The 26,041-nt window shown below is 39.6% G+C and overlaps 1 protein-coding gene across 3 annotated transcripts in view; it reads left to right on the top strand.

Annotated features, from left to right (window-relative positions):
* Positions 1 to 26,041, top strand: part of LOC128660289 (probable acyl-CoA dehydrogenase 6) — a 754,599-nt gene that overhangs the window by 661,028 nt on the left and 67,530 nt on the right. For all 3 annotated transcript variants that reach the window (XM_053714056.1, XM_053714055.1, XM_053714057.1), the window contains one exon: positions 2,057 to 2,207. In XM_053714056.1, coding sequence (XP_053570031.1) covers positions 2,057 to 2,207 — 151 coding nt within the window. The remainder of the gene's footprint in view (positions 1 to 2,056; positions 2,208 to 26,041) is intronic.

A 26,041-nucleotide genomic window follows, 5' to 3' on the forward strand; every position in this document is an offset into this window, starting at 1 on the left:
GTTGCGAACTTCTTTTGAATTTTTACCTAAGGTTGTGAATTCCAACAACATTAGTAGAGAAATTGTGGTTCCCTCATTATGTCCTAATCCTAAGAATTCTAAGGAGAAATCGTTGCATTCTTTGGATGTTGTTAGAGCTTTGAAATATTATGTTGAAGCTACTAAGTCTTTCCAAAAGACTTCTAGTCTATTTGTTATCTTTTCCGGTTCTAGAAAAGGCCAGAAAGCTTCTGCCATTTCTTTGGCATCTTGGTTGAAATCTTTAATTCATCATGCCTATGTCGAGTCGGGTAAAACTCTGCCTCAAAGGATTACAGCTCATTCTACTAGGTCAGTTTCTACTTCCTGGGCGTTTAGGAATGAAGCTTCGGTTGATCAGATTTGCAAAGCAGCAACTTGGTCCTCTTTGCATACTTTTACTAAATTCTACCATTTTGATGTATTTTCTTCTTCTGAAGCAGTTTTTGGTAGAAAAGTACTTCAGGCAGCGGTTTCAGTTTGAATCTTCTGTTTATGTTTTCATTAAACTTTATTTTGGGTGTGGATTATTTTCAGCAGGAATTGGCTGTCTTTATTTTATCCCTCCCTCTCTAGTGACTCTTGCGTGGAAAGATCCACATCTTGGGTAGTCATTATCCCATACGTCACTAGCTCATGGACTCTTGCTAATTACATGAAAGAAAACATAATTTATGTAAGAACTTACCTGATAAATTCATTTCTTTCATATTAGCAAGAGTCCATGAGGCCCACCCTTTTTTGTGGTGGTTATGATTTTTTTGTATAAAGCACAATTATTCCAATTCCTTATTTTATATGCTTTCGCACTTTTTTCTTATCACCCCACTTCTTGGCTATTCGTTAAACTGATTTGTGGGTGTGGTGAGGGGTGTATTTATAGGCATTTTGAGGTTTGGGAAACTTTGCCCCTCCTGGTAGGAATGTATATCCCATACGTCACTAGCTCATGGACTCTTGCTAATATGAAAGAAATGAATTTATCAGGCAAGTTCCTACATAAATTATGTTTTTTGTCTCAGCTGAGGCTTCTTTTGGGTAAAAGGTTCTTCATGCAGTGGTGCCTTCTGTTTAGGTTACCTGTCTTGTCCCTCCCTAATCATCTGTGTCCTCTAGCTTGGGTATTGATTCCCACTAGTAATTGATTATTCCGTGGACTCACCATATCTTAGGAAAGAAAACATAATTTATGCTTACCTGATAAATTTATTTATTTCCTGATATGGTGAGTCCACGGCCCACCCTTTATTTTAAGACAATTATTTTTAGCTAAAACCTCAGGCACCTCTACACCTTTGTGTTATCTTCTTTTTCCATTTTCCCTTCGGCTGAATGACTGGAGGTTATGGGTAAGGGAAGTGACATGTATAGCAGCTTTGCTGTGGTGCTCTTTGTCTCCTCCTGCTTGCCAGGAGTGATATTCCCACTAGTAATTGATGATTCTGTGGACTCACCATATCCGGAAATAAATTTATCAGGTAAGCATAAATTTTGTTTTTTATAGTATTATAGTTCGAAATAGTTCAGATTTTCAGATTAGTTACATGCCTATATGTTGCTAGAGATTTTCAGATTAGTTACATGCCTTTATATTGCTAGTGTTAATGTATTCTGTACCGATTTTCTATGAAATATACATTTAGACTTGTTTGAGGAAGGTATAGAATCCCACCATATGACACTTGATAGAACATCATGGTGGCTAGAGCAGTTCTGTTTTTTACTGTAAGTGTTCTCCACTTCCTGTAAAATAATACTAGTCAGATATGCCTGCATCACAAGTAAGGTTCAATTTTCATGAGGGACCTAAGCAACTTTATTAAAAAAGTCTTTATTAGTGTGTAGCTACTGACACTGATGCTAAACTATAGAATGTCTGTTATGTAGTATTTTCATTGTTTAGTACTGCAGGTGAAGCCAATATCATCTAATGCAGGAGAGAATTGCAATAGTTTCTTAGTATAATTTGTCTCTATAACTTCAATTGTTAAAATTTTTCTAAAAAAATAATGAAGAAATGCTTTGTCTCTTTTTTTAGGGATGTATGTTGAAGGTAATGATGTAACCAAATTTGCTTCCATGGCCAAATTAAAAGCTGGACGACTTGTTCGGGAACTAAGTGATAGTTGTCTCCAATACTGGGGAGGAATGGGCTTTACTAATGAAGTCCATGTTAGCAGGTTTTATAGGTAAGTCAATACGTGGGCATTTTAGCATTTGATTATTTTTTCATGATTATGGATATAGATTTAAGAATAAATATTTATTTCATCAGACTGGGAGGAGACTCCACTAGTCATCATGTCTGGGAATTCCCCTCCTGACTACTAGGAGGAGGCAAAAGACACCACAACTCACGAGCTTTAAAACTCTCCCACTTACGATGATCCTCATTTTTGCCTCTTTGATGAGGAGTGAGTTGAAAGTGAAGTGGAGATCTACAAGCCGTTGATAGGGGAATCCTATAACCGATCTAAGGCCAAGTTCCTCTTTGCAGTTACCTGTCGTACTAAGGGGTAGACAATGAGTTATCAGCTAAGCAGTATAAGGTCTTTTCTCAGTGTGAAATGTGACAGGCCTCCTAGGTGAAATGTGAACTTGTCCACCAATCCCCTGTTCTACAATGAGCTGCTCCTTGTGGGTCCACAGCCCTCCCCAGGTGAAAGATTTAGATCCTTGCCATTGTGCTCACACTGCCTAGGATGGGCTTTTCTACTGGAAGCAAGTTTCAGCAGCTGAGGTAATTCCTTGGGCCTCCCTATGAATGTGTACACATGCTTCACATAGTCTGGGGATATAACTTTGTAAACCATACTAGCAGTTTATAGCTTCTTTGGGCAGTTTTTTTTTTTTTTTTTTTTTTTTTTAAAGGTTACTGTTGCTTTAATTTTAGTGCAGTTGGCATTGTGTGCTTAGAAGTTACTTCTGAGCTGTACACAGTGGGCTAGATTACAAGTGGCATGCTAACATATGCAAGAGAGCGATATCAACTTTTCTTTCTAATGGCAGACGAGAGTCCACGAAATCCATTCATAAACTATGGGAAATACTTCACCTGGCCTCCATGGGGGAGGCAAAATCACCCCAAACCAAGCTTTAAATATTTTTTTTTAATGTCCTCAATGGATTGTTTCCTGCAAGAGGGGAGTTGGTGAAAGACATGTAATTCTCTTAGTAGAGTTGTGGTGTATGTTAGCTACTGGATGTAGCAGGGAATTTTATTTTCCTCTTCCAGTATTTCTACTATCCTCCTTTTTTACTATGTGTTACAGGACTCCTTCAGGCTGCAAGAAATTGGGTAAGCCCTGCTCTAATTTCCCTGTCTAATGGCTTGTTGCCTAAGAGGATAGGGTGAGCTCTCAGATTGGATGAAGGACATTGCAATTCTAAGATGGCTATGGATGCCTAGGTCCCTTCCAGATAGGGAGGTTGTACTTCTTACAGTTAAATCTAGATTACATGTGGAAATCTTTTATTATTTATAATATCTCTCCCTCTTACAGGCCAGTGGCCTTAGAGGTGAGGGATACGTGCATTAAGACTCTTGGCCTCCAGTAAGTTAAGCAATTTTATATAGGGGTTAATTACTTCTGCCTGGCAGGGTGACATTTTGCATATACCTTTTTCTCAGGATAATTATTTATGTAAAATAATAATAGTTATTTTGCTTTTGGCTCTCTTGTGCCTCCATAGTTAAATTGAGTTGTAGGACACTACAGTGTCTCTCTACAGACCCAGTCTATTTGGAGGTCAGCTGTGGAGATTCAACAAAGTGGTGGAATCTTAACTGCAAACCTAGATTTTATCTAACTTTAAAGGATAGCTTGTGTAGCCATGCACCTTCCAGATGCATTTCATCCAGATGCAGTTAAAAGTCAAATATTGACATTACAACAAATTCACCGAATTTTCTCTAAGTATGTATGGGGGAAAAAGATGCCTAGGATTGGCTACAAAACCATGCAGAGAGAGTTCTCCAAAGGTGGAGTAGCTTTTCCAAATATATTCCTTTACTATGAAGCCGCTAGACTATCACAGATCACGGCTTGGGGCCCGACTAGAGAGGAACCGAAATGGTTCAAAATAGAGGAACTACACCTACCTGAAGGCCTAGACTTACCAAGTATTCTCTGGGTTCATGAACACAAGCAGCTGGTAGATAGAGTTCCTAACCCCATAGTACAACAAAATATCAAAATGTGGCATGTACTTAGACATCATAAGGAGATTGCCCCACATCCCTCACCGATTCACCAGATAAGGGGTCTTCTCTGGGACCTACCGAATATCCATCTTGAGTTTTGGATACAACACAACATAGACATGGTGGAACATCTGTTTTCAAACGGTAAACTTATGACAATCCATCAAGTACTCGACTTACTAAGCGGTTCTCCCTTATGGCTCTACTTTGAGTGCTGCAGGGTACTCAGCTTACTTCGCTCCTGGAAATTTGGCACTCAGACTCTCAGACCCCATTCTAAATGGGAAGAAAGATGGCTGCTTGAGATGGGGACGTGGAAACCCCTCACATTCCACTACAAAGCCATGCTACAAGATCACTCAGAAGGCCTCCCAAGCCAAATCAAAATGTGGTGCAAGGAGTTGGCTTTAATCATATCAGATATAGAGCTGAAAGCAGCGATTGAATTGACAAAAAAAACGATCCATTGTATAACGATCTTCGAAAGTTATATGAAACTAATGCTACAATGGTACAGAGTGCCCACCAAACTGTCGAGAATGTTTCCTAATGTATCTCCCGATTGCTGGAGATCGTGCGGAAGGGTAGGCTCCAATTCCCATATATGGTGGTCATGTCCTAAAATAAAGGACCTATGGAAAGACGTTGAGACACTCTTGCATTCTATGAATCTGACTATACAGCTAACGCCAAGGGTGGCACTCTTCCACATCATGGATAATACTCTCCCCAAATGTAGCAAGCAACTGGTGATCTATGTGATGGCGGCCACCAAACTTTGCATTGCTAGAGCCTGGAAACAGGTTACCTCACCCACGATTTCGGAAGTCTGTGAGGTAATACAATACTTAGCCAACATGGAAACATTTGCATATAGCTCGTTAGAGCGAATGGAAGTTTACTGGGCAATTTGGGGTGACTGGATTCAGATCCAGTAGACCCATACGGACTCCCGTACCGCTTTTCCTCTCCCTAGGCAGTTGGGACAGGAGATACCGCGCACAAGTAGTTTTACCCCTTTTTTTTTTTTTTTTTTTTTTCCCCTCTCCCCTTTCTCCCCACTCACTCTCTTCATGTCTCCATCTCCACTACCGCGTTCTTTACCCTAACCCCTTCCCCTCTCCTCACCTCTTCTCACCTGAACTTCCCCTCCCCCTCCCATGTGATGACTCCCTCCCTACTAACCCTATAACCTACCCCTTACTCCCAATGCCACTGAATGACCATGTTAAAATACAGACCGACAAAGTAATTGAGAAACGTGGTTACAACTGTCACTTCAACCCTATCACTACGACTCTGGAGTTATACTCCGCTATCCGTGACTTCTAGGTACATTGTAGACTCCCCGCATTGACTGAATAGAAGCACAAATATTGCTTACAATATATATAGATGTATATAACTCTGCAATACGCCTAATTGTTATATGTTAATGCTATGTAATTGTTTTGATGTACTTGTGGAAAGTAATTTCTTTCTTTGGTTATCTAACTGTATGTACCTTTTGTTCTTAATAAAGAAAAAATTTAAAACTAAAAAAAAAAAAAAAAAAAAAAGTCAAATATTGATTGTATCCAACGTATTCATAGCATTTTCAAACTTATGTCATACCAGCAAATGATCTGACACATTCCCTGTGCCACCAGGCACACTTCCTTGGAGATCACAAATAGCATAACAAGCTATTTTATAAAGAAGATAGTCTAAATAATCCACCAATAGGAATCCATTTAATTAAAAGTGATATGATTCGGGGCGGGGCTAAGATGAGGCCATGACAAGTCACAATATTTGAAGCTCCTGGTATTACTATACTAATCTATTGAATATCTCCTTGATACCTTGACATCCAACCTCAAAAATATCTGCTTTAGCTGCTATATTATTAGCTGATCCAAAGGATATCAAGCTCATCTTATTAAAAACCTCCCGGAGCTGATTTGACTAACTTTGAACCCTGACGGAGGCCTCCGCTTGTGATCTCAGCCTCCCCTCAGACTATTTGGGATAATCGCCTCTTACACTACCGGGGTGAATGACATCTTTATCAGCCATAATAGACTCACGTTACTGGACCTGCAACTAAAGAGGATGGATAGGGAAATCGTAGATGCACTTGTTGAGCTGGAGATCCGAATGGATGCATATTACAGCACGCTCCACCACTGCATATCCCTAGACCGGGACGATATCACAGTCACCTCAGAGTGCGTTCTTCTGAATTCACCTCTCTCCGCTACCAGCCCTTGGGAGACCCCTCTGGGTTCTTACCTTACAGATAGCCCACCTAAAATTGCGATGAGGCCTGCCAGATCGGATCCTCATGATGGCGCCCTTCCTAGCTCAGAGAGTTTTCCTGATCCTATCCCCGACATTGCAGCTGTTACCATGGGCCTGGCTCCGAAGCGGCCGATCGGGGCGGGGCTGGAGGCCGACATGCAGTTTGCAATATCCCCATCCAGCGACGCATCTATTTCTGCTCTCTATGGAACTGAAAGCTTGCCGCCAGTGCTCATAGCTTCAAAGAGGCGCACTGCTAACCTTGTGCTGACGGAAGGTGTCCTGAGAAATGTGGATCACAGGATCATGAGCAACACTCTTACCTATAGCGCACAAATCAAGGCCTACGCACCCTGTAATATGCTGGTCATCGGAAGAGCTCCTTTCTGACCTCCATAGCAAGTATCTGGTGAAAACTGGTATAGGCTAAACTCTTAAATTGTAGCTGGAACTGACAGAGCCTGCATTAACATTCTCCACACAGTTCCCTTTTGTTTGTATCATTTGCTAGTGACGCGGGTTTTTAAGCCCCCCTATACCATAAGACTTAAACTCGCACTGATCTTATTGTAGATGTTACATGTCTCTGGTATTATGTTTGGTGACCCTCATATCTCACTAAAGTTAGGATTTATTAGCATATATGCTCTTCTCCTATACTTCAACTCACTTGTTGTAATAATATTGTACCACATTGCATCTAATGTTATCTTAACACCTATTATTTCGGAACAGAGATGAAGTGGAACATATATCTTTTTTCACTAGGGTACTGACATATACCTCCTATAAGTTTATTGCTGGGCCTTTGTTTAATATATACTCATAAGTGCCATCTATAATTTTCAGGCAGGTTAAATATGGTGTTATACTAATACTCTTATGTCCTCAGCACCTGGTAACTTAAATTTAGAGATCAGGATTTCTAAACCCACAACAACATGGGCCTCAAACCAGTTCTGACCTTTATGTAGATATTTGCTTTACGTATTCTTCTGTGGACAGTTTAATGAGGGCCTTATTACTTTGTGATGACAGTTAATAACCTGAGATACGCCCTCACTCTTGTTTACATATTATTCTGTGTATATGATGCCTGCAATTTTATGGGTCATTCATAGGTTGCCTTCATTCAAACTCCCCCTAGCATAACTAATATAAATACTTACCAAGGTTTATCTGTATGAATATCCTGCTCTAGATCCACTACTATATGTTACCATGTTTTCATTGATTACTAGTTTGTAACACCCTCTAGAGCTCTGTTGGTTCTTGTTTACCTATAGTGCAATGGTCTCAGCTCTTGTAAATTCAGACATTATCTCAAACATTTTGTTACAAAAATACACCTAGAAGGGAGCTTCCCGAAATATTTCAAATAACTGGAGAACTTTTTTTCCTTGTTATTATACTCTCTCCTTGGGCTGCTTACTACTTCGGCTGGCCGAACTCAAATAGAGAAGTGTGGACCCTAAGTGGAATTGGCTTAATTAGTCAGGTCCCTTTTATCGTAGGAAGAGACGTGAACCTCTTACAGGGTATTTATACAAGTGGGAATAATGGAAGGCCTAAAACACATTAGTCGAAGGTGCCAACCTAGAGAAGGGAATTGAGAGACCAGCCTATTAGATACACTAATTCAGTCCTTTCACAATATACAGCGCTACTGTTGATACTCCCTCCGATTAGTTTTCATAGAGCAGTTGGTGGGGAAGGGTTGAAACCTGCAACACTCGGTAGACTTAATATACTATTAGCAAACAGGCACATATTTCAGTACAAGTGACCTGTATGTAAGGTAACTAGCCAACACTTTAAACTATAGACGCCTACTACTTAAGCCAGTATCACTTGCTTTGAGGTATTCCCATAGACTAAGCTTCCTTCTGGATATGAATATCTATATACGCATAGGAAATGTGGAGTCAAATATAACATACTAGCTCCATGTATTTTATTCAAGATGTTTACAGTATGTTACTAAAGAGTGCTGACCAAGCTTGACATATAGCTATATTATTGTAATATATCAAACTAGAGTTATACTATCACATTCGTTTGAAAAGTCATCTTCATCGGTTAATTACTTACTTTATTGTTTAGTTGGAAACATTTCTGTCCTTATCTCTATCTCCCACTCCAAATGAGTGTACAATGTGTAAATGCTTCAATTCTTTCTTAGTCACATCTCTGGAAAAAGGGAAACAAAGAGGAATAGAAAATGTTCAATATATAAATGCTTCAATGTTTTATTTAATCACATTCTAGAAAAAAGGGGAGATAGGGGGGAAGAGAGGAAAAGATAAGAATTCCAAAATTGTAAATAGTTTCCTTAATCCTCTCTCAACCCAAATCAATGTCAAATATATAAATGCTGCAATGCTTTCTTAGTCACCTTTTTGGGGGAAGGGAGACAGAGGGGAGGGGGGAGAAAACAACAACACAGAAAAATTGTGTACTTGTGTTAATTTAAAAGTGTAAGAATAATTTATTTTATGTCTATATTAGGAGACATTTTTCAATATATTTAACCAAAATCTATCCAAAAAATAAATCCACATCATGACTGGTTAATACCTTCTGGATAACAAGTATTTAGTGTTAAAATCCAATACGCTTCTCTACAAAATAGTTGTTTGGTCCTATCAACACCTAGAGGGGGCCTTTGGTATATACTCATAAAGGAGAAATAGTTTAAACCATGATCATGTTTGTGAAAATGTCTAGCTACAGGTGTTCTTGAATTGGGATCTTCTATTGCCAATATATGCTCCCTAATTCTGTCTCTTAGGGCTCCAGTAGTGACCCCCACATATTGGAGCAAACATAATTTAAATGTTATGAGATAAATTACATGACTAGTATTACAAGTAATCCTGGTGTTCACCATGTATGTCAGTCCTGTATTGCTAGAACTGAAAGCTCTAGACTTACAGACATATGTACAACTTTTGCAAGGCCGGCCTATTTCCACATCTATATGAACCCTTTATATCTCTTAACCAATTCGGTTTGTTTTGGGTTGTATATGTATGTTTCATCACTTTTTCTTCAACTTTAGGTGCCCTCCTTGCTACACGATAAATTATGTTTTCAATAACCTTATTGCAATCTGCTTGACTCAAACAGGAGGGAATTTCAGAGATCTTGTTGGCTCCTGCGTGACCACGCAGGACTTGGTACGCAGACCTTGTGAGAATGTCATCTGCTCCTCCATAGCAGCTACCTCAGAGGCTGGACCTTCTGGTGCAGAGTCCATTTTTCTTTCAAAATCTAGATTCTCTGAGGCTGACTGCATAGAGATTTAACGCATAGATTTGTCCACGGAGAGGATTCTCTGAGGTGGTTATTGATACTTTGGTTCAGGCTAGAAAGCCTGTTACCAGACATATTTACCACAAAGTATGGATGACTTATCTGTCTTGGAGCAATGACTGGGGGTTCCCTTGGCAAAAGGTGCAGACTCTGCATATCCTTCAGTTTCTTCACTATGGATTAGAGAAGGGCCACTTGGCTTGGAGAGAGAGAGAGAGTGTGTTGCATTTTGTTGCATAAAAAGTTGGCTTGTTTGCCAGATGTCCAATCATTTGTTCAAACTATTGCTAGAATTAGACCTATCCACTTCCCATGCAAAAACGTACATTATCGCCTTTTTTGGGTTTGCATACATTTGCTGAACTCGTTCTAGCAGATCTATTTCCACCTTTTTGGGTATCATGCTATAGAGAGGTCTGTGGAGAGATGAGGATTAGATTATTTAGCTTGATGAAGTGGGAGAGAAGAGATTACGTTAGGCAGGGATTTGGAGCAGTTAGGAAGAGTAAGCAAAGGCCCAGTTGAGCATTGTCGGCAGGGAGGAAAAAGTCGAGCTATAGTATTGGTTTTTTTTTTTCCAGTTTTGTTCTGTTTGTTTTTTATCTTTTCACGATCACTGCTGAGAAAAGCTATTTTCTTCCTTTCTTTTTCATTCTTAAATCAGACTTAATAGATCACAATATTGATTTTGAAATTTTTGATTGTGCATTCTTTATGACTCTTAGTATTGTATATACTAGTTTTTCTGTATTCAGCATATGTATGCTAATATGTTGTTAATGTATATCTATGTATACTGTTGGCTCTTTTGGATTTAATACATATCCGAAAGTGGTTGTTTTTTCTTTTCTCAATTAAAAAAAAAAAAAGAGCTTGAATTACCTCCCATCTCTCCTCAGTTTTTTGTTCTTGGCCTCAAGGAGAAGGTTGAGAATAGAGGTGTTAAAGCTACTTGCTTATGGATTAATGTTTGGGAGCTCAGACCCTTATACCTAGGGCATATCATTCACAAAGAAGACAGGAAATGTTTCCAGCAAGCTGAATGATACAGGTACATAGGAAATACCCTGTTATGTGTGCAGTATCTCCATATGGCATTTCAGCCATAACTACCCTCAGGCGTCACAGGGACTTGTCCCTCAGCCTCCCCCTGTGGGATAACAGTATTTCCTCAGATTTCCTCTGCTGTATTTGCACGAGCACTTCATGGCTCTCTACTGGATTCTGCTGCATTATGCTGACTAATAAGTGGGTTGAGGGTTGCTACTTCAGGTAAGCCACTTACCACAGCGCACACACAGCCCAAAGGCTATTAGAAGGTACTCTGACACAGGTACAGCATTTCCAGGGGCCTTAGCCTGTCCTCCCACTGACACACTTTTTGCACAGGTCCTTATCTGCCCTATATTACTTAAGAGGGTATTCTAAGACTGCTGGCACCTCTTTCTTTCCTAAGATATGGTGAGTCAACGGAATAATCAATTACTAGTGGGAATATCACTCCTGACCAGCAGGAGGAGGCAAAGAACACCACAGCAAAGCTGCTATATATGTCACTTCCCTTACCCATAACCTCCAGTCATTCTCTTTGCCTGCGGTGCAAGGAGGAGGTGAAGTTTTGGTGTCTGATCTACAATCAAGATTTTTTTATTTTAAAGCAGAGTAGGTTTGCTCTGATCTTTTTAAAGGGTCTAGCCTTAGCTCATGTCAGTCTCTTCAGTAGGGCAATGGTGGCTTTTAACCCCTTAATGACCACCGCACTTTTCCATTTTCTGTCCGTTTGGGACCAAGGCTATTTTTACATTTTTGCGGTGTTTGTGTTTAGCTGTAATTTTCCTCATACTCATTTACTGTACCCACACATATTATATACCGTTTTCTCGCCATTAAATGGACTTTCTAAAGATACCATTATTTTCATCATATCTTTACTTTGACCCCTAAAATCTGTTACACATCTACAACTATCAAAAAACACTCATGCTAAATAGTTTCTAAATTTGGTCCTGAGTTTAGAAATACCCAATGTTTATATGTTCTTTGCTTTTTTTGCAAGTTATAGGGCCATAAATACAAGTAGCACTTTGCTATTTCCAAACCACTTTTTTTCAAAATTAGCACTAGTTACATTGGAACGCTGATATCTTTCAGGAATCCCTGAATATCCCTTGACATGTATATATTTTTTTTAGACGACATCCCAAAGTATTGATCTAGGCCCATTTTGGTATATTTCATGCCACAGTTTCACTGCCAAATGCGATCAAATAAAAAAAATCGTTCACTTTTTCACAATTTTTTTCACAAACTTTAAGTTTCTCACTGAAATTATTTACAAACAGCTTGTGCAATTATGGCATAGATGGTTGTAAATTCTTTTCTGTGATCCCCTTTGTTCAGAAATAGCAGACATATATGGCTTTGGCGTTGCTTTTTGGTAATTAGAAGGCCCGCTAAATGCCACTGCGCACCACACGTGTATTATGCCCAGCAGTGGAGGGGTTAATTAGGTAACATGTAGGGAGCTTTTTGGGGTAATTTTAGCTTTAGTGTAGTAGACAACCCAAAGTATTGATCTAGGACCATTTTGCTATATTATATGCCACTATTTCACAGCCAAAAGCGATCAAATAAAAAAAAAGTTACATTTTTCACAATTTTAGGTTTCTCACTGAAATTATTTACAAACAGCTTGTGCAATTATGGCACAAATGGTTGTAAATGCTTCTCTGGGATCCCCTTTGTTCAGAAATAGCAGACATATATGGCTTTGGCGTTGCTTTTTGGTAATTAGAATGCCACTAAATGCTGCTGCGCATCACACGTGTATTGTGGCTAGCAGTGAAGGGGTTAATTAGGTAGCTTGTAGAGAGCTTGCAGGGTTAATTTTAGCTTTAGTGTAGAGATAAGCCTCCTACCTGACAAATTAGACCCCCAGATCCCTCCCAAACAGCTCTCTTACCTCTCCCACCCCACAATTGTCCCACCATCTTAAGTACTGGCAGAAAGTCTGCCAGTACTAAAATAAAAGGTATATTTGGTTGTTTGTGTGTGGGGGTTTTTAAGCATATTTACATATGCTGCTGTGTAGGATCTCCCCTTAGCCCCCAACCTCCCTGATCCCCCCCAAACAGCTCTCTAACCCTCCCCCTCTACCTTAATGGGCGCCATCTTGGGCACTGGCAGCTGTCTGCCAGTACCCAGTTTAGAGTAAAACTGTTTATTTTTTGTTTGTGTTTTTATTTTCTGTAGTGTAGCTTCCCCCCTCCCAAAGACCAACCCCCCACCCCCTCCAAGTACACTAAGGTATAATCTAGGGCAAACTCCCACCCCCCTTTCTCCCACTTCTTAATGAAAACATTTCTGTAGTGTAGCGGCTCCCACCCGTGCACACGGCCGCCTGTCGCCCCCTGTGCATGCACATGCGTCCGTGCGTGCCCCGTTGATCCCGCCCCCTCCACTTCACACGACCCATTGATGGCCGCCCACCCGCCTCCCAAGTCAGCTCCCACCCACCAACGATACCGGCCATCGATGTCCGGTGCAGAGAGGGCCACAGAGTGTCTCTCTCTGCATCGGATGGCCAAGCAGGGTTATTGCAGGATGCCTCGATATCGAGGCATCACTGCAATAACCGCAAAGCAGCTGGAAGCGATCAGGATCGCTTCCACCGCTTTCCAAGACCAAGGACGTACGTCCTCGGGCGTTAAGTGTATTTTTTTTAGGATGTACGGCGTACGTCCTTGGTCCTTAAGGGGTTAAGCAATTGGGAACTTGTGGGGTACAATCCTCACTGTGTTTTCGAAAAAACATTTTGCTGCCCTATTTAGATAGCCTGAGTAAGTTTATTCAGTCTTTCTGGATTTCCACAGGTCCATGTGAGGGATGGCATCCTCTCAAACCAGGTGAGCTGTCCTACTGCTGGACAGATAAATATTGAGGTAAGTGCCCGTTTTATTTTTCAATGTAGCAGGGGAAAATTTAAATATTGAGGTAAGTGCCCGTTTTATTTTTCAATGTAGCAGGGGAAAATTTGGCACTTATTCAGCTGAAACGCTGCAGGGCGACGTCTTTTATTATTCTTGTCAGGGTGCAGGTTTTTATGGCAGTTTTTGCAAGCACTGTTAGTGTGAGGAGTTATTTATTTTATTAATGGCTCAGTGAGGATCCTTTTTTAGTAACAGATTATGTACTTTTTTGGGGGGAGGGGGTTTTGTTTGTTTTTAAGCCTGTTTTTCAAGAAAGTTGTTTTAAAAAAAAAAAGGCTTTTTTGTCAGCTGTAGGACCGCCCCTTTTAGGGAGGTTCTGATTCAGTGATGTCAGAGGGGTTTTGGCGCTTTTTTCACTTCCTGTAAGAGTGAGGTGCCCATATTTCAGATGGCTCTGCTGTTTAGAAGGCTTCTTGCTGTTTTTGCTTCTCTGGAAATCTGGATTGTAAACGGGATCGTTTTTTTCCTCAGTTTGCTGCGGTTGCAGGACAGGTAGGGCACCTCAGTAATTCTGCTGAGGTGTAGATTGTTACCTGCGGTATGTTTTCTTGATTTGGTAAATTTAAAGGGAACATTTATTTAAGAAAGTTTTTTTGGTTCTGTATTATATCCTTTGTTAATTTTATTTTTTTTATTTTATTTTTTTATTTGCTTATTTTTGTATTATGGATCAGGAGGCTGTGCAGGGTTTTACATGTAGCTTATGTTTTGATGCCCAGGTGGAACCCCCATTACCTTTTTGTTCATGTATTGAAAGAACTTTAGCTTAAAGAAATAGACTTTTTGACCCTGAGCCATCATTAGCTAAGGCGGATGCTGTTCAGGAGCCTCAGCTTTCTCCTCAAGCGTCCCAATCCTATTCATCTGCAGATGCAGTGCCCTGCGTTTCCTCTCATGCTCAGTCTGAAGTTATTTTGCAAGATATTACTGCCCAGGTATCTTCTGCGGTATCTGAGGCGCTGTCTGCTTCTATATCCATACTTTCCATACTTTAGGGAAAACACAAAAGGAAATTTAAAAAAAGTAAGGTTTCTGATTCTGAAGTGGCTAATCAAAGTATTTCCTCTCAGAAGTCTGAGGATGAAGATTCTTCGGGTGCATCTGAGGGTGAAATTTCGGCTTCAGGCAGTATAATTCCTTCTTCTGATGCTGAAGTTGTGTGGAAGGCTTGCTCAACTAAGAATTGGTTTAGATTTATTTTTTCTGTACCTCTGATTTCGCAAATGCTATTAAATGTACAGATTGGTTTCAACTTCATGTCTCCAAGGATGTTGCTGTTAAGGCACTGCCACAGCTTTCTCCTTTTATGTCCCAAGCCTATATGGCGTCACATGCAGTGCCTTGTGGTTCCTCTCAATCTCCTGGAGGAGAGTATTTGCTTACAGAAGTTGCAAGCTCAGGTATCTTCTGCGGTATCTGTGGCTTGGTCTGTTTTCCTTTACTTCAGGGAAAAGGCAAGAGGACATTTTAAGTCTCAGATAAGAGGGTTTGTGCTCCACATGCTGCTACGCAGGTTTGTTCTCTTCCAAATTAGTTGGGAGGATTCGCCGGTAGTTTCTGAGGCTGAAATCTAAGATCTGGACAGAATAATTCCTTCATCTGTTACTGAAGTGGTATCCTTCAGTTGTTTGCTTCAAAGCCTCTTATATTGTCAGGAGGGCTTGGCTGACTGGATGACACCGATTCCTATCGTTGTCTTTCCTTTGGAGTTTTGTGAACTTTACCAGTTCTATATTTTTCTTTCCTCTCTGGAAAGGTTCTAGACGTGCTGTGAGATGTTCACAGGATTGTTATAGAGAATCTGTGGATATTTCTTCCTGTCTCACGTCCTTTTTAGTATTTCCTGTCGCTATCTCTCTTGAAATGCACAGTGTCTTTAGTAGAAGGGAACTTTCTACTTTGAATCAGAGAACTTAGATCTCTGTGGAGATAATCTAGTTTTCTTTCTGACATAGGTAAGAAGCTGGAGGTTTAATTGTTCATTTAGAGCAATGTCTTATTAGACTTGCTGTACTAGCCGCTGGGCATTGTGGCTGAAATTTATGGTCAGCTGAGAAGCCTACCTGTGGTTTAGTGGTACAGCCTAGGCTTTATAGTTCTGCAGTTGCAGATTCAATTCTTTCTGTTTCCTCCAAATGCACGCTGCTAGTGTCTCCTTTTAAGGATGAGACTTTGTTTGGGTCATGCCTTTTTAAGTCCAATCTAAGTTTTCCTCCCAGGGGCAGATTTCTCTTTCTAGAGTATCTGCAATCCAAGTAGGATGAGAGGCATTCCTTGAACTGGATTCAGGGTCTTCATCTCTGGGAGTGACAGTTCCAGTCCCAGTTTGGGAACGTGATATAGGTATTTACCTCATATATTTCAGATTCTGTCCTTCAAAGTAGTATCCTTTCTCCTTTGGTTCTAGTGGGCCTGTTCATAATGAACTTAGACCTGAGAGATTTATTGTTTCCTTAATCGGAATCTTCTCTAGTTTTCTTAGTTTGCACCATCCCAGTCAGACCTTTAGGTCTTGGGATATTGCAAGTGTGTTTTTCTGGACAATATATAGTTCAGGTATCATCCTGACTTTGAGCTAACTCTCTTTTAAGAGATCTTGTTCAATCTTCTTTTCTGGGGATGGGAAATAAATCTGGAGAAGAGTTCCCTTGTTCTATCCACAAGGGTAATTTATTTGGGATTACCGCCACAATACCCTGAATGCACCCGATTTTGTTTGATCTCAGAAGTTATGCAGGGTCAGGTCTAGTCAGTACCTGGATGGCAGACCGCCTTGGAACACTAGGTGCGGTATGCTTGGACCTTTATTTGATTCTTTATCTAGGAGATGTCTTTCAGAGGTCAGAAAATCAAGGATTTATTCCTTTTCCCCACTCTGCATTCTTCTGTCTGGCCAACAGTAAGTTTTAGTGGCCGGTGGATAGCTTAGCTATCTTGCAACTAGGAGGTTGGGAGTTTGGATTTAGCTGCAGTTGATTTTTCTTCACTTTTCTGTGACCCTGTGTATGGAGGGAATTGGTCTGATGGTATTACATGGACATCATTCCTTTTGCTATTTTCCATGACATGGAGAACTTTCGGGTCTGTCTAAAAAGATAGATTTAGATCAGATGACAAGAGACTTTCTTCCGTAGTATTTTTTCAGGAGTATCTATCTCCGGGCGCGTGTTCCTGGAGATATTCCTGGGTGATGTGAACATAGATGCCAACCTGCTGGGCTGGTAAGCTGTCGTCTTTAAGGATTATGGACTCTGAAGTGTCTGCTCTCCTCTTTAAACATCTTGGAGTTGAGAGCAATTCGCAATGCTCTGATGACTTGACCTCAGTCGTCCCTAGCTTGGTTCCAGTCGGACAATATCACCTCTATGATTTATATCAACCATTAGGGAGGAACTAGGGGTTCCTTAGCCATGTAGGAGGTGACTTGGATTGTTCAGTGGGAGGAAGCTCACATTTGCTGTCTGTCATCCACTTTCCAGGGGTGGACAATTGGGAGTCAGACTGATACAGACTGATAATTCAACCCGGGGAGTGAGCATTTTCATTCGGAAGGGTTCTCTAGGTAGACCCTCACATGGGGGGTTTCAGGAGTTGGCTTCTGTGGGCATTTCGTCAGAACGCCAAGTTTCTAAGGTATGGTTTATGGTCATGTGATCCGCATACCGTCCTGATAGATGTTCTGACGTTTTTCTTGGATTTAAATCTTGCATACCTTTTTCCTCTGTTTGTTCTCTTTCCACAAGTCATTACTCGTATTTTCATATGAGAGAGTGGCGGTGTTTTTATTAGCCCCTGCATCTGGTATGCAGACCTAATGGAAATGTCATCTCTCCACCTTGGAGATTACCTCTGAGGAAGGACTTCTGATTCTTGGTCGTTTCCTTCATCTAAATCTCTGAAGCTGACTGCTTGAAGATTGGACGCTTAGTTTTGTCTAAGCGGGGGGTTTTCTGAATTGAAAGGGTGGTCTGGAGAAGGGTTTGTCAGTCAGTACCCTGAAGGGTCAGTTTTCTGCATTGTCTTTTTTGCTACATAAGCATCTGGTGGACGTGCCAGATGTGCAATCTTTTTGTCAGACACTGGTCTACATCAGGCCTGTGTTTAAGTCGGTTGCTCCCCCTTAGGGTTTTGCCCTTGTTCTTAAAGTTTTGCAGTAGGCTCTGTTTGAGCCTTTACTTTCCATAGATATTAAGTTGTTATTTTGGAAGGTTTTGTTTCGCATTGCTATCTTTTCTGCTTGGAGAGTCTCTGAGCTCTCAGTTTTGCAATGTGATTCGCCTTATCTTATCTTTCATGCAGTTAAGGCGGTTATTCGTACTAGTTAGGTTTTCTTCCTAAGTGGTTTCGGATAGATATATTAATCAGAAAATTATTGTTCCTTCTCTGTGTTCTTATCTTTCTTATCATAAGGAACATTTATTGCACAACTTTGATGTTGTACGTGCTTTTATTTTCTATCTACAGGCTACTAAGGATTGTGGCCAGTTTGCTGTTGGTTTCTCTGGGAAACATAAAGGTCAGAGAGCTTCAGCTACATCTTTTTCTCTTTGGTTGAGTAGTATAATTCGTTTGGTTTATGAGACTGCTGGACAGCAGCCTCCTGAGAGAATTTCAGCTCATTTCACTAGGGCTGTCCCTTCTTCTTGGGCTTTCAAGAAGGAAGTTTCTGTAGAACAGATTTGCAAGGCTGCAACTTGGTCCTCTCTGCATACTTTTTCCAAATTTGATATTTTTGTCTCAGCTGGGGCTTCTTTTGGGAGAAAGGTACTTCATGCAGTGGTGCCTTCTGTTTAGGTTACCTGTCTTGTCTCTCCCTAATCATCTGTGTCCTCTAGCTTGGGTATTGGTTCCCAATAGTAATTGATGATTCCGTGGACTCACCATATCTTAGGAAAGAAAACATAATTTATGCTTACCTGATACATGTATTTCTCTCCGGATATGGTGAGTCCACGGCCCACCCTTTATTTTAAGACAGTTATTTTTAACTAAAACCTCAGGCACCTCTACACTTTTGTGTTATCTTCTTTTTCCATTTTCCCTTCGGCTGAATGACTGGAGGTTATGGGTAAGGGAAGTGACATATATAGCTGCTTTGCTGTGGTGCTCTTTGCCTCCTCCTGCTGGCCAGGAGTGATATTCCCACTAGTAATTGATGATTCTGTGGACTCACCAGATCCAGAAAGAAATACATTTATTAGGTAAGCATAAATTATGTTTTTTGACACTTTGGCAGCCCTGGGAACCCTTTTTCAATAACTTTTGAAAATATGTGTATGGCCCTTTAAGAAAACCACTGATTGCTCTGAGCAATCAGTGGTTCACTTACATTTAACCTGGGGGGAGTAGTTTTTTTATTGGTTTGGGGCATATTTTGTTTTAATATAGCCAAAAAGCTTTATACTGTTTTTTTTCCACTATGTAGCCTCTATTTATTAATAAATAAATTAATAATAAATTAATAAATACATTAAAATAAATTAATAATTTATGTTAATGTATTAGTTGTGTTTTTTTGCAACTTTTTTTTAACTCTTACACTTAACACTAGGTTTTCAGGTGCTAATCCGTTGAGCACATATTTAGTTTGCGCTCAAACACAACCGTTTACTTTCAGCTTATAATATATGCACTAGTTAGCACAGTCGCAATATTGCTTATCCGTCCCACGCTAACTGTAGTGCACCACTTTTAATCTAACCCTTAGTGTCAGACTCTCTATTCTTTAGTTCAGGGGACTTCCTTTCTTTGGTGACTTTAGGTAGTAATTTCCACAGATGCCTGCCTGTTAGGTTGTGGTGCAGTCTGGGGGTTTTGGAGAGCACAAGTAGTTTGATCTCAGGAGGTGAGGTTACCAATAAATATTATTGAACTCCATGCAATCTCCAGAGTTGGCCCAACCTAAGCCGGGAATCTTTTCTGCAGTTCCAGTCAGACAATGTCACTGCAGTCGCTTAAGTCAATCATCTGGTAGGAACATGCATTTTCTGAGCGGTGTCCCACAATAATCAGCTAGTCAGAACTCGATCATTGCATATTTTCTGCCATTCACGTTGTTGGTGTGAACAACTGGGATGCAGTCTCAGTTCTCAGTTGCCACTTTCTTCACTCAGAGGAATGGTCTATGAATCAGGAAGTTTTCTAACAAACTGTAAGACGTTGGGGTCTGCCAGAGATAGACTTATGGCCTATCACTTGAATCACAAACTGCCACAGTATTGTGCCTGGTTTCGGGACCCTTGACCAAGTCTGATAGATGCCCCAGCGGTTTCCGCGGTTGTTCAACTTGATTTACATTTTTTTTTCTCCATTTGTGTTGCTATCCAGAATCAAGAACTGAGCTTCAACAAGCATGGCCTCACAGGATTTAGTTTGCGGATCTGGTTTAGATGTCCTCATGCCCAACTTTGAGGCTTCCTTTAGGAAGGGATCTTCTGTCTCACAAGTTGCTTTCTTTTATCAAGATCTTAAAACTCTGAATTTGACAACCTTGTTTTTTTACAAGGTTTTTGATACTTTAATTCAGACTAGGAAACCTATTAACAAATGTTTGTATTGTAAGGTCTGAAAAACTTTTTTTTTTGTGGTATTCTCAGAAAAGTTATTGCTGAAATTCTTTTAAAATGAATAGTGTTCTTGAGTTCCTGCAGGAAGGTCTGGATAAGGATTTGTCATCCAGTTCTCTGAAGGGTTTAGATTTAGTCTTTTTCTTTTATTTCATAAAAAGTTGGGAAAATTCCAGATTTTCAGGCCTTTGTTCAGCTGATCAGAATTTAAGCAGTTTTTCGTCCAGCTCTTTATATCTTAATCTGGTTTTGAGGGTTCTCCTACTTTTGAGCCGAAGCATGGTTTAGATCTTCAGCTTTTATCCTGGAAGGTTATTTTTTCTTCTAGCTTTGCCAAGGATTTCTGACCTTTAAGCTTTGTCATTTAACCTCCTCTGATCATCAGGGTAAGGCACTGATATATAAAACCTCTCTGTTCAGGTGAGATATTCTAAAATGATCCTCCAGCACTGCGAGATCCCTAGTGACATTTTCAAAATGCAGATTTTGCTTTACTTCTCCAAGAAACGTTCCCTGTTTTTCTCTATATGGAGGAGAGAGAAGCCCAGTTCAACATAGCACTGCATGATATGATAGTTCTGCTGCATTTACACTTTGTGCTTTCTATTTTATATCACTTTACACTTCAAATTAAATTTTATTACATTTAAACTTGCACTTTCTATTTTGTATTTTATTTGATCAACTGCAGTTTATTTACGATTGTGGTTTTACATATTCTGATAATGCCTTCACAGTTTCTGTGTAACAACTTAGGCTTATACTTTATATATTTATGTGTATGTTTTACAAATTAGATTACTCTTTGCATGTCTTATTTCAATTTAAACTGGAAAACTGAAACTTTAGCTTCTCAGAGAGCATCATTACTTTTTATGGGCCAGATAATAATTCTGTAGTTTGGAGAGAGATTATAGTGGTGACTTCACAGGGTCAGAACTCACTGAATTTTCTAAGAAAAGGGGAGGAACCTTGAAATCCCTGATAGACGAGAGAGGTAATGAAGCTCTCTGGGATACAAAATTTCACATGGGAGAGAGAAGGTAACTGGAGAACCCAAATGGAGCTGCTACTAAGGCTTTGTTTGCATCAATTTCAAATTTTCACTAGAATTTAACTTGCCTTTGTCTATATTTTAGTATATATTACATTTCTGTTAGTTAAAATAAGTGTATTGTGAATACTGAGCAAGCTTTATCAGCATGCAGCGAGACAAATTAGTGAGACCAGCTAGTTTATAATGCTTACAACATTTCCCAAGACTTGAGAGAGAGCTTCAGATATACCCTGGAACCCCCCCCCCCCCCCGTTCAACCCAGGGAAGGCATCTCTCATCAAATTGGGATTTTCAGGTTCCTCCCCTCTTCTTAGAAAATTCAGTGAGTTCCTTGTCTCTCCCACTTTCTGAAACTGTTAGTTTACAATGGAGAAAATACAAAGTGCAATGTAATTTGTAAAAGCTACACAGAAATATACAACGTATGCTCCTAAGTTATTAAAGTAACAAATACATTTTCAAAGCATAATCAGAATGTGTAAAATCACTGCTAGATCAAAATTTAAATGTTATTAAATACAAATGAGAACGTGCAATGCTTAAATGCAATAATACTGAAAGGACCCAATCTGAAATGTATAGTAATATAAAACACAAAAGTGTAAGTGTAACAAAACTCTCATATCATGCAGTACTTTGTTGCACTGGGCTTGTCTTTTCTTCCCATACATAAATGAGAGATCTTGCAGTGCTGGAGAGTTCAGCCTTTGTGAAGTCTAAAAATACAGTTTCTCTTCATGCTGGAGAATCTTTGAATATCAGGGCCGTAGGCTGTTCTTCACACTAGTTTTTCCTTTCTTCCAAAGGTAGTATCATCAGCTACTATTAATTAGGATTACATCTTCTGGATAAAAAAGGAGTACTAGTTATAAAATGGAAATGACAGTCATACTAAGCTCATCTTGAAAAAAGCTATTGAAGCTGAAAGGCGTCGATGAGGAGCTGTACACACTATGTATGCTATGAAATTCAAAACGCTCTGAGAACTATGTAGCCTAAGTTCGTGTAAAATTTGGAAACCAAGTTCCATCACCACCGGCAAACCGCTCCACTTATTGGAGATCCAGCAGCACGTGACCGTAGCCCACGGAGGAGGCATCTGGAGTAGAAGACAGGTACGCCAATCTGAATGGTAAAGAGAGCAGGCTGAAAAAACAGCTAAGTTGTTAGCGGTGAAATTGAGAATTTGTTTTTCCGGTGAGTTCTGTTCTGTAGCTTAGAGATTCAATGTACATATATTCAGCTATATTCTTTACTTTTGAATATTGTGGGAAACCGGCACTCTATAACAAAGGTATAACTCTAAAAAGGGTACTAACTGTTTAGGATCTGCAAAAGGGAGGATCATTACTCCCTACTTGTATCCCTAATGTTCAAGGTAGTGGATTATCAGTGAGGAAGCTTCTTGATTCAGAAGGAAACTTAAAGTATTAACTGTTAACCGCAGAGACTTTTACAGTGCCTCCATCAATATATATCAGCTTCATTGTCAGCAGCATGTTTTAGCCACTCTTCTAGCAGCGACTTTTAGCAGCTTTATTGTAATTATGTATTATGTTTTATTTCAGTTACATTCTTTTTAATCTGAGCATTTAGAAGGACCATCGGTGGCAAACATATATGTGTTTTAATTGATAGCACTTTCACTTGTGTTATTTGTTTTAACTCTTAGGATTAAATTTTATAACCGATAAGGTTTTACTTAACTTTATTTTATTTTCCGTATCTATTTATAAGTAATAGCCAACTTTTATAGGCGCTCCTTGGTTTTTGTTGCTTTTTACTATTAATTAGGATATTGTGGTTTCTTCTTTTTATATAGCTCCTAGGAACTCTAAGGAGTGTCTTTTTTACAATTTAGATGTTGTTAGAGCTTCCAAATATTTTGTGAAAACCACAAAAGATTTCAGACTTTCTTCTTCTAATTTTTGGTTTATTTTTTCTGGGCCTCGCAAAGGTCAGAAAGCTACAGCTGTGGGAAAAATGTTCCTTGATCATATTACTTATATTACTGATCATTCTACTAGAGCAGCTGTTACTTCTTGGGCCTTTCATAATAAGGCTTCTATTGATCTGATTTGCAAGGCTTGGTCTTTTTTTCTTTTGAAGATACTTTGATTTTTATGCTTCTTTTGAGGCTGTTTTTAGTCAGAAAGCTCTGCGGGCCAAAGAGCCTGATCAGTAAAGTCCTGCCTTCACTGTTTGTCACCCCCATTTTATGGTGGTCTCCTGGACTTCACTGCTTGGGTATAGATTCCCTCTTGTGATGACTCGATTCATTTGTCTCCTCCTAGTAGTCAGGAGGGAAATTCCCACATGTGATGACACCTGGACTTTCACCATCATGAAATAAGTTAATTTATCAGTAAAGCATACATTTTGTTTCTTTCATGTAATTAGCAAGAGTCCATGAGCTAGTGACGTATGGGATATACATTCCTACCAGGAGGGGCAAAGTTTCCCAAACCTCAAAATGCCTATAAATACACCCCTCACCACACCCACAATTCAGTTTTGCAAACTTTGCCTCCGATGGAGGTGGTGAAGTAAGTTTGTGCTAGATTCTATGTTGATATGCGCTCCGCAGCAAGTTGGTGCCCGGTTTTCCTCTCAGCGTGCAGTGAATGTCAGAGGGATGTGAGGAGAGTATTGCCTATTTGAATGCAGTGATCTCCTTCTACGGGGTCTATTTCATAGGTTCTCTGTTATCGGTCGTAGAGATTCATCTCTTACCTCCCTTTTCAGATCGACGATATACTCTTATATATACCATTACCTCTGCTGATTCTCGTTTCAGTACTGGTTTGGCTATCTGCTATATGTAGATGAGTGTCCTGGGGTAAGTAAGTCTTATTTTCTGTGACACTCCAAGCTATGGTTGGGCACTTTGTTTATAAAGTTCTAAATATATGTATTCAAACATTTATTTGCCTTGACTCAGAATGTTCAACTTTCCTTATTTTCAGTCAGTCAGTTTCATATTTGGGATAATGCATTTTGATTTAACCATTTTTTTCTTACCTTAAAATTTGACTTTTTCCCTGTGGGCTGTTAGGCTCGCGGGGGCTGAAAATGCTTCATTTTATTGCGTCATTCTTGGCGCGGACTTTTTTGGCGCAAAAATTCTATTTCCGTTTCCGGCGTCATACGTGTCGCCGGAAGTTGCGTCATTTTTTGACGTTATTTCGCGCCAAAAATGTCGGCGTTCCGGATGTGGCGTCATTTTTGGCGCCAAAAAGCATTTAGGCGCCAAATAATGTGGGCGTCTTATTTGGCGCGAAAAAATATGGGCGTCGCTTTTGTCTCCACATTATTTAAGTCTCATTTTTTATTGCTTCTGGTTGCTAGAAGCTTGTTCTTTGGCATTTTTTCCCATTCCTGAAACTGTCATTTAAGGAATTTGATCAATTTTGCTTTATATATATGTTGTTTTTTCTCTTACATATTGCAAGATGTCTCACGTTGCATCTGAGTCAGAAGATACTACAGGAAAATCGCTGTCAAGTGCTGAATCTACCAAAGCTAAGTGTATCTGCTGTAAACTTTTGGTAGCTATTTCTCCAGCTGTTGTTTGTATTGATTGTCATGACAAACTTGTTAAAGCAGATAATATTTCCTTTAGTAAAGTACCATTGCCTGTTGCAGTTCCCTCAACATCTAAGGTGCAGAATGTTCCTGATAATATAAGAGATTTTGTTTCTGAATCCATAAAGAAGGCTATGTCTGTTATTTCTCCTTCTAGTAAACGTAAAAAATCTTTTAAAACTTCTCTCCCTACAGATGAATTTTTAAATGAACATCATCATTCTGATTCTGATGACTCCTCTGGTTCAGAGGATTCTGTCTCTGAGGTTGATGCTGATAAATCTTCATATTTATTTAAAATGGAATTTATTCGTTCTTTACTTAAAGAAGTTCTAATTGCTTTAGAAATAGAGGATTCTGGTCCTCTTGATACTAATTCTAAACGTTTGGATAAGGTATTTAAAGCTCCTGTGGTTATTCCAGAAGTTTTTCCTGTTCCTAATGCTATTTCTGCAGTAATTTCCAAAGAATGGGATAAATTGGGTAATTCATTTACTCCTTCTAAACGTTTTAAGCATTTATATCCTGTGCCGTCTGACAGATTAGAATTTTGGGACAAAATCCCTAAAGTTGATGGGGCTATTTCTACCCTTGCTAAACGTACTACTATTCCTACGTCAGATGGTACTTCCTTTAAGGATCCTCTAGATAGGAAAATTGAGTCCTTTCTAAGAAAAGCTTATCTGTGTTCAGGTAATCTTCTTAGACCTGCTATATCTTTGGCTGATGTTGCTGCAGCTTCAACTTTTTGGTTGGAAACTTTAGCGCAACAAGTAACACATCGTGATTCTCATGACATTATTATTCTTCTTCAGCATGCTAATAATTTTATCTGTGATGCCATTTTTGATATTATCAGAGTTGATGTCAGGTTTATGTCTCTAGCTATTTTAGCTAGAAGAGCTTTATGGCTTAAAACTTGGAATGCTGATATGGCTTCTAAATCAACTTTACTTTCTATTTCTTTCCAGGGTAACAAATTATTTGGTTCTCAGTTGGATTCCATCATTTCAACTGTTACTGG

This window comes from Bombina bombina, chromosome 5 (genome assembly GCF_027579735.1).
Source record: "Bombina bombina isolate aBomBom1 chromosome 5, aBomBom1.pri, whole genome shotgun sequence".
NCBI classification, from domain to species: domain Eukaryota; kingdom Metazoa; phylum Chordata; class Amphibia; order Anura; family Bombinatoridae; genus Bombina; species Bombina bombina.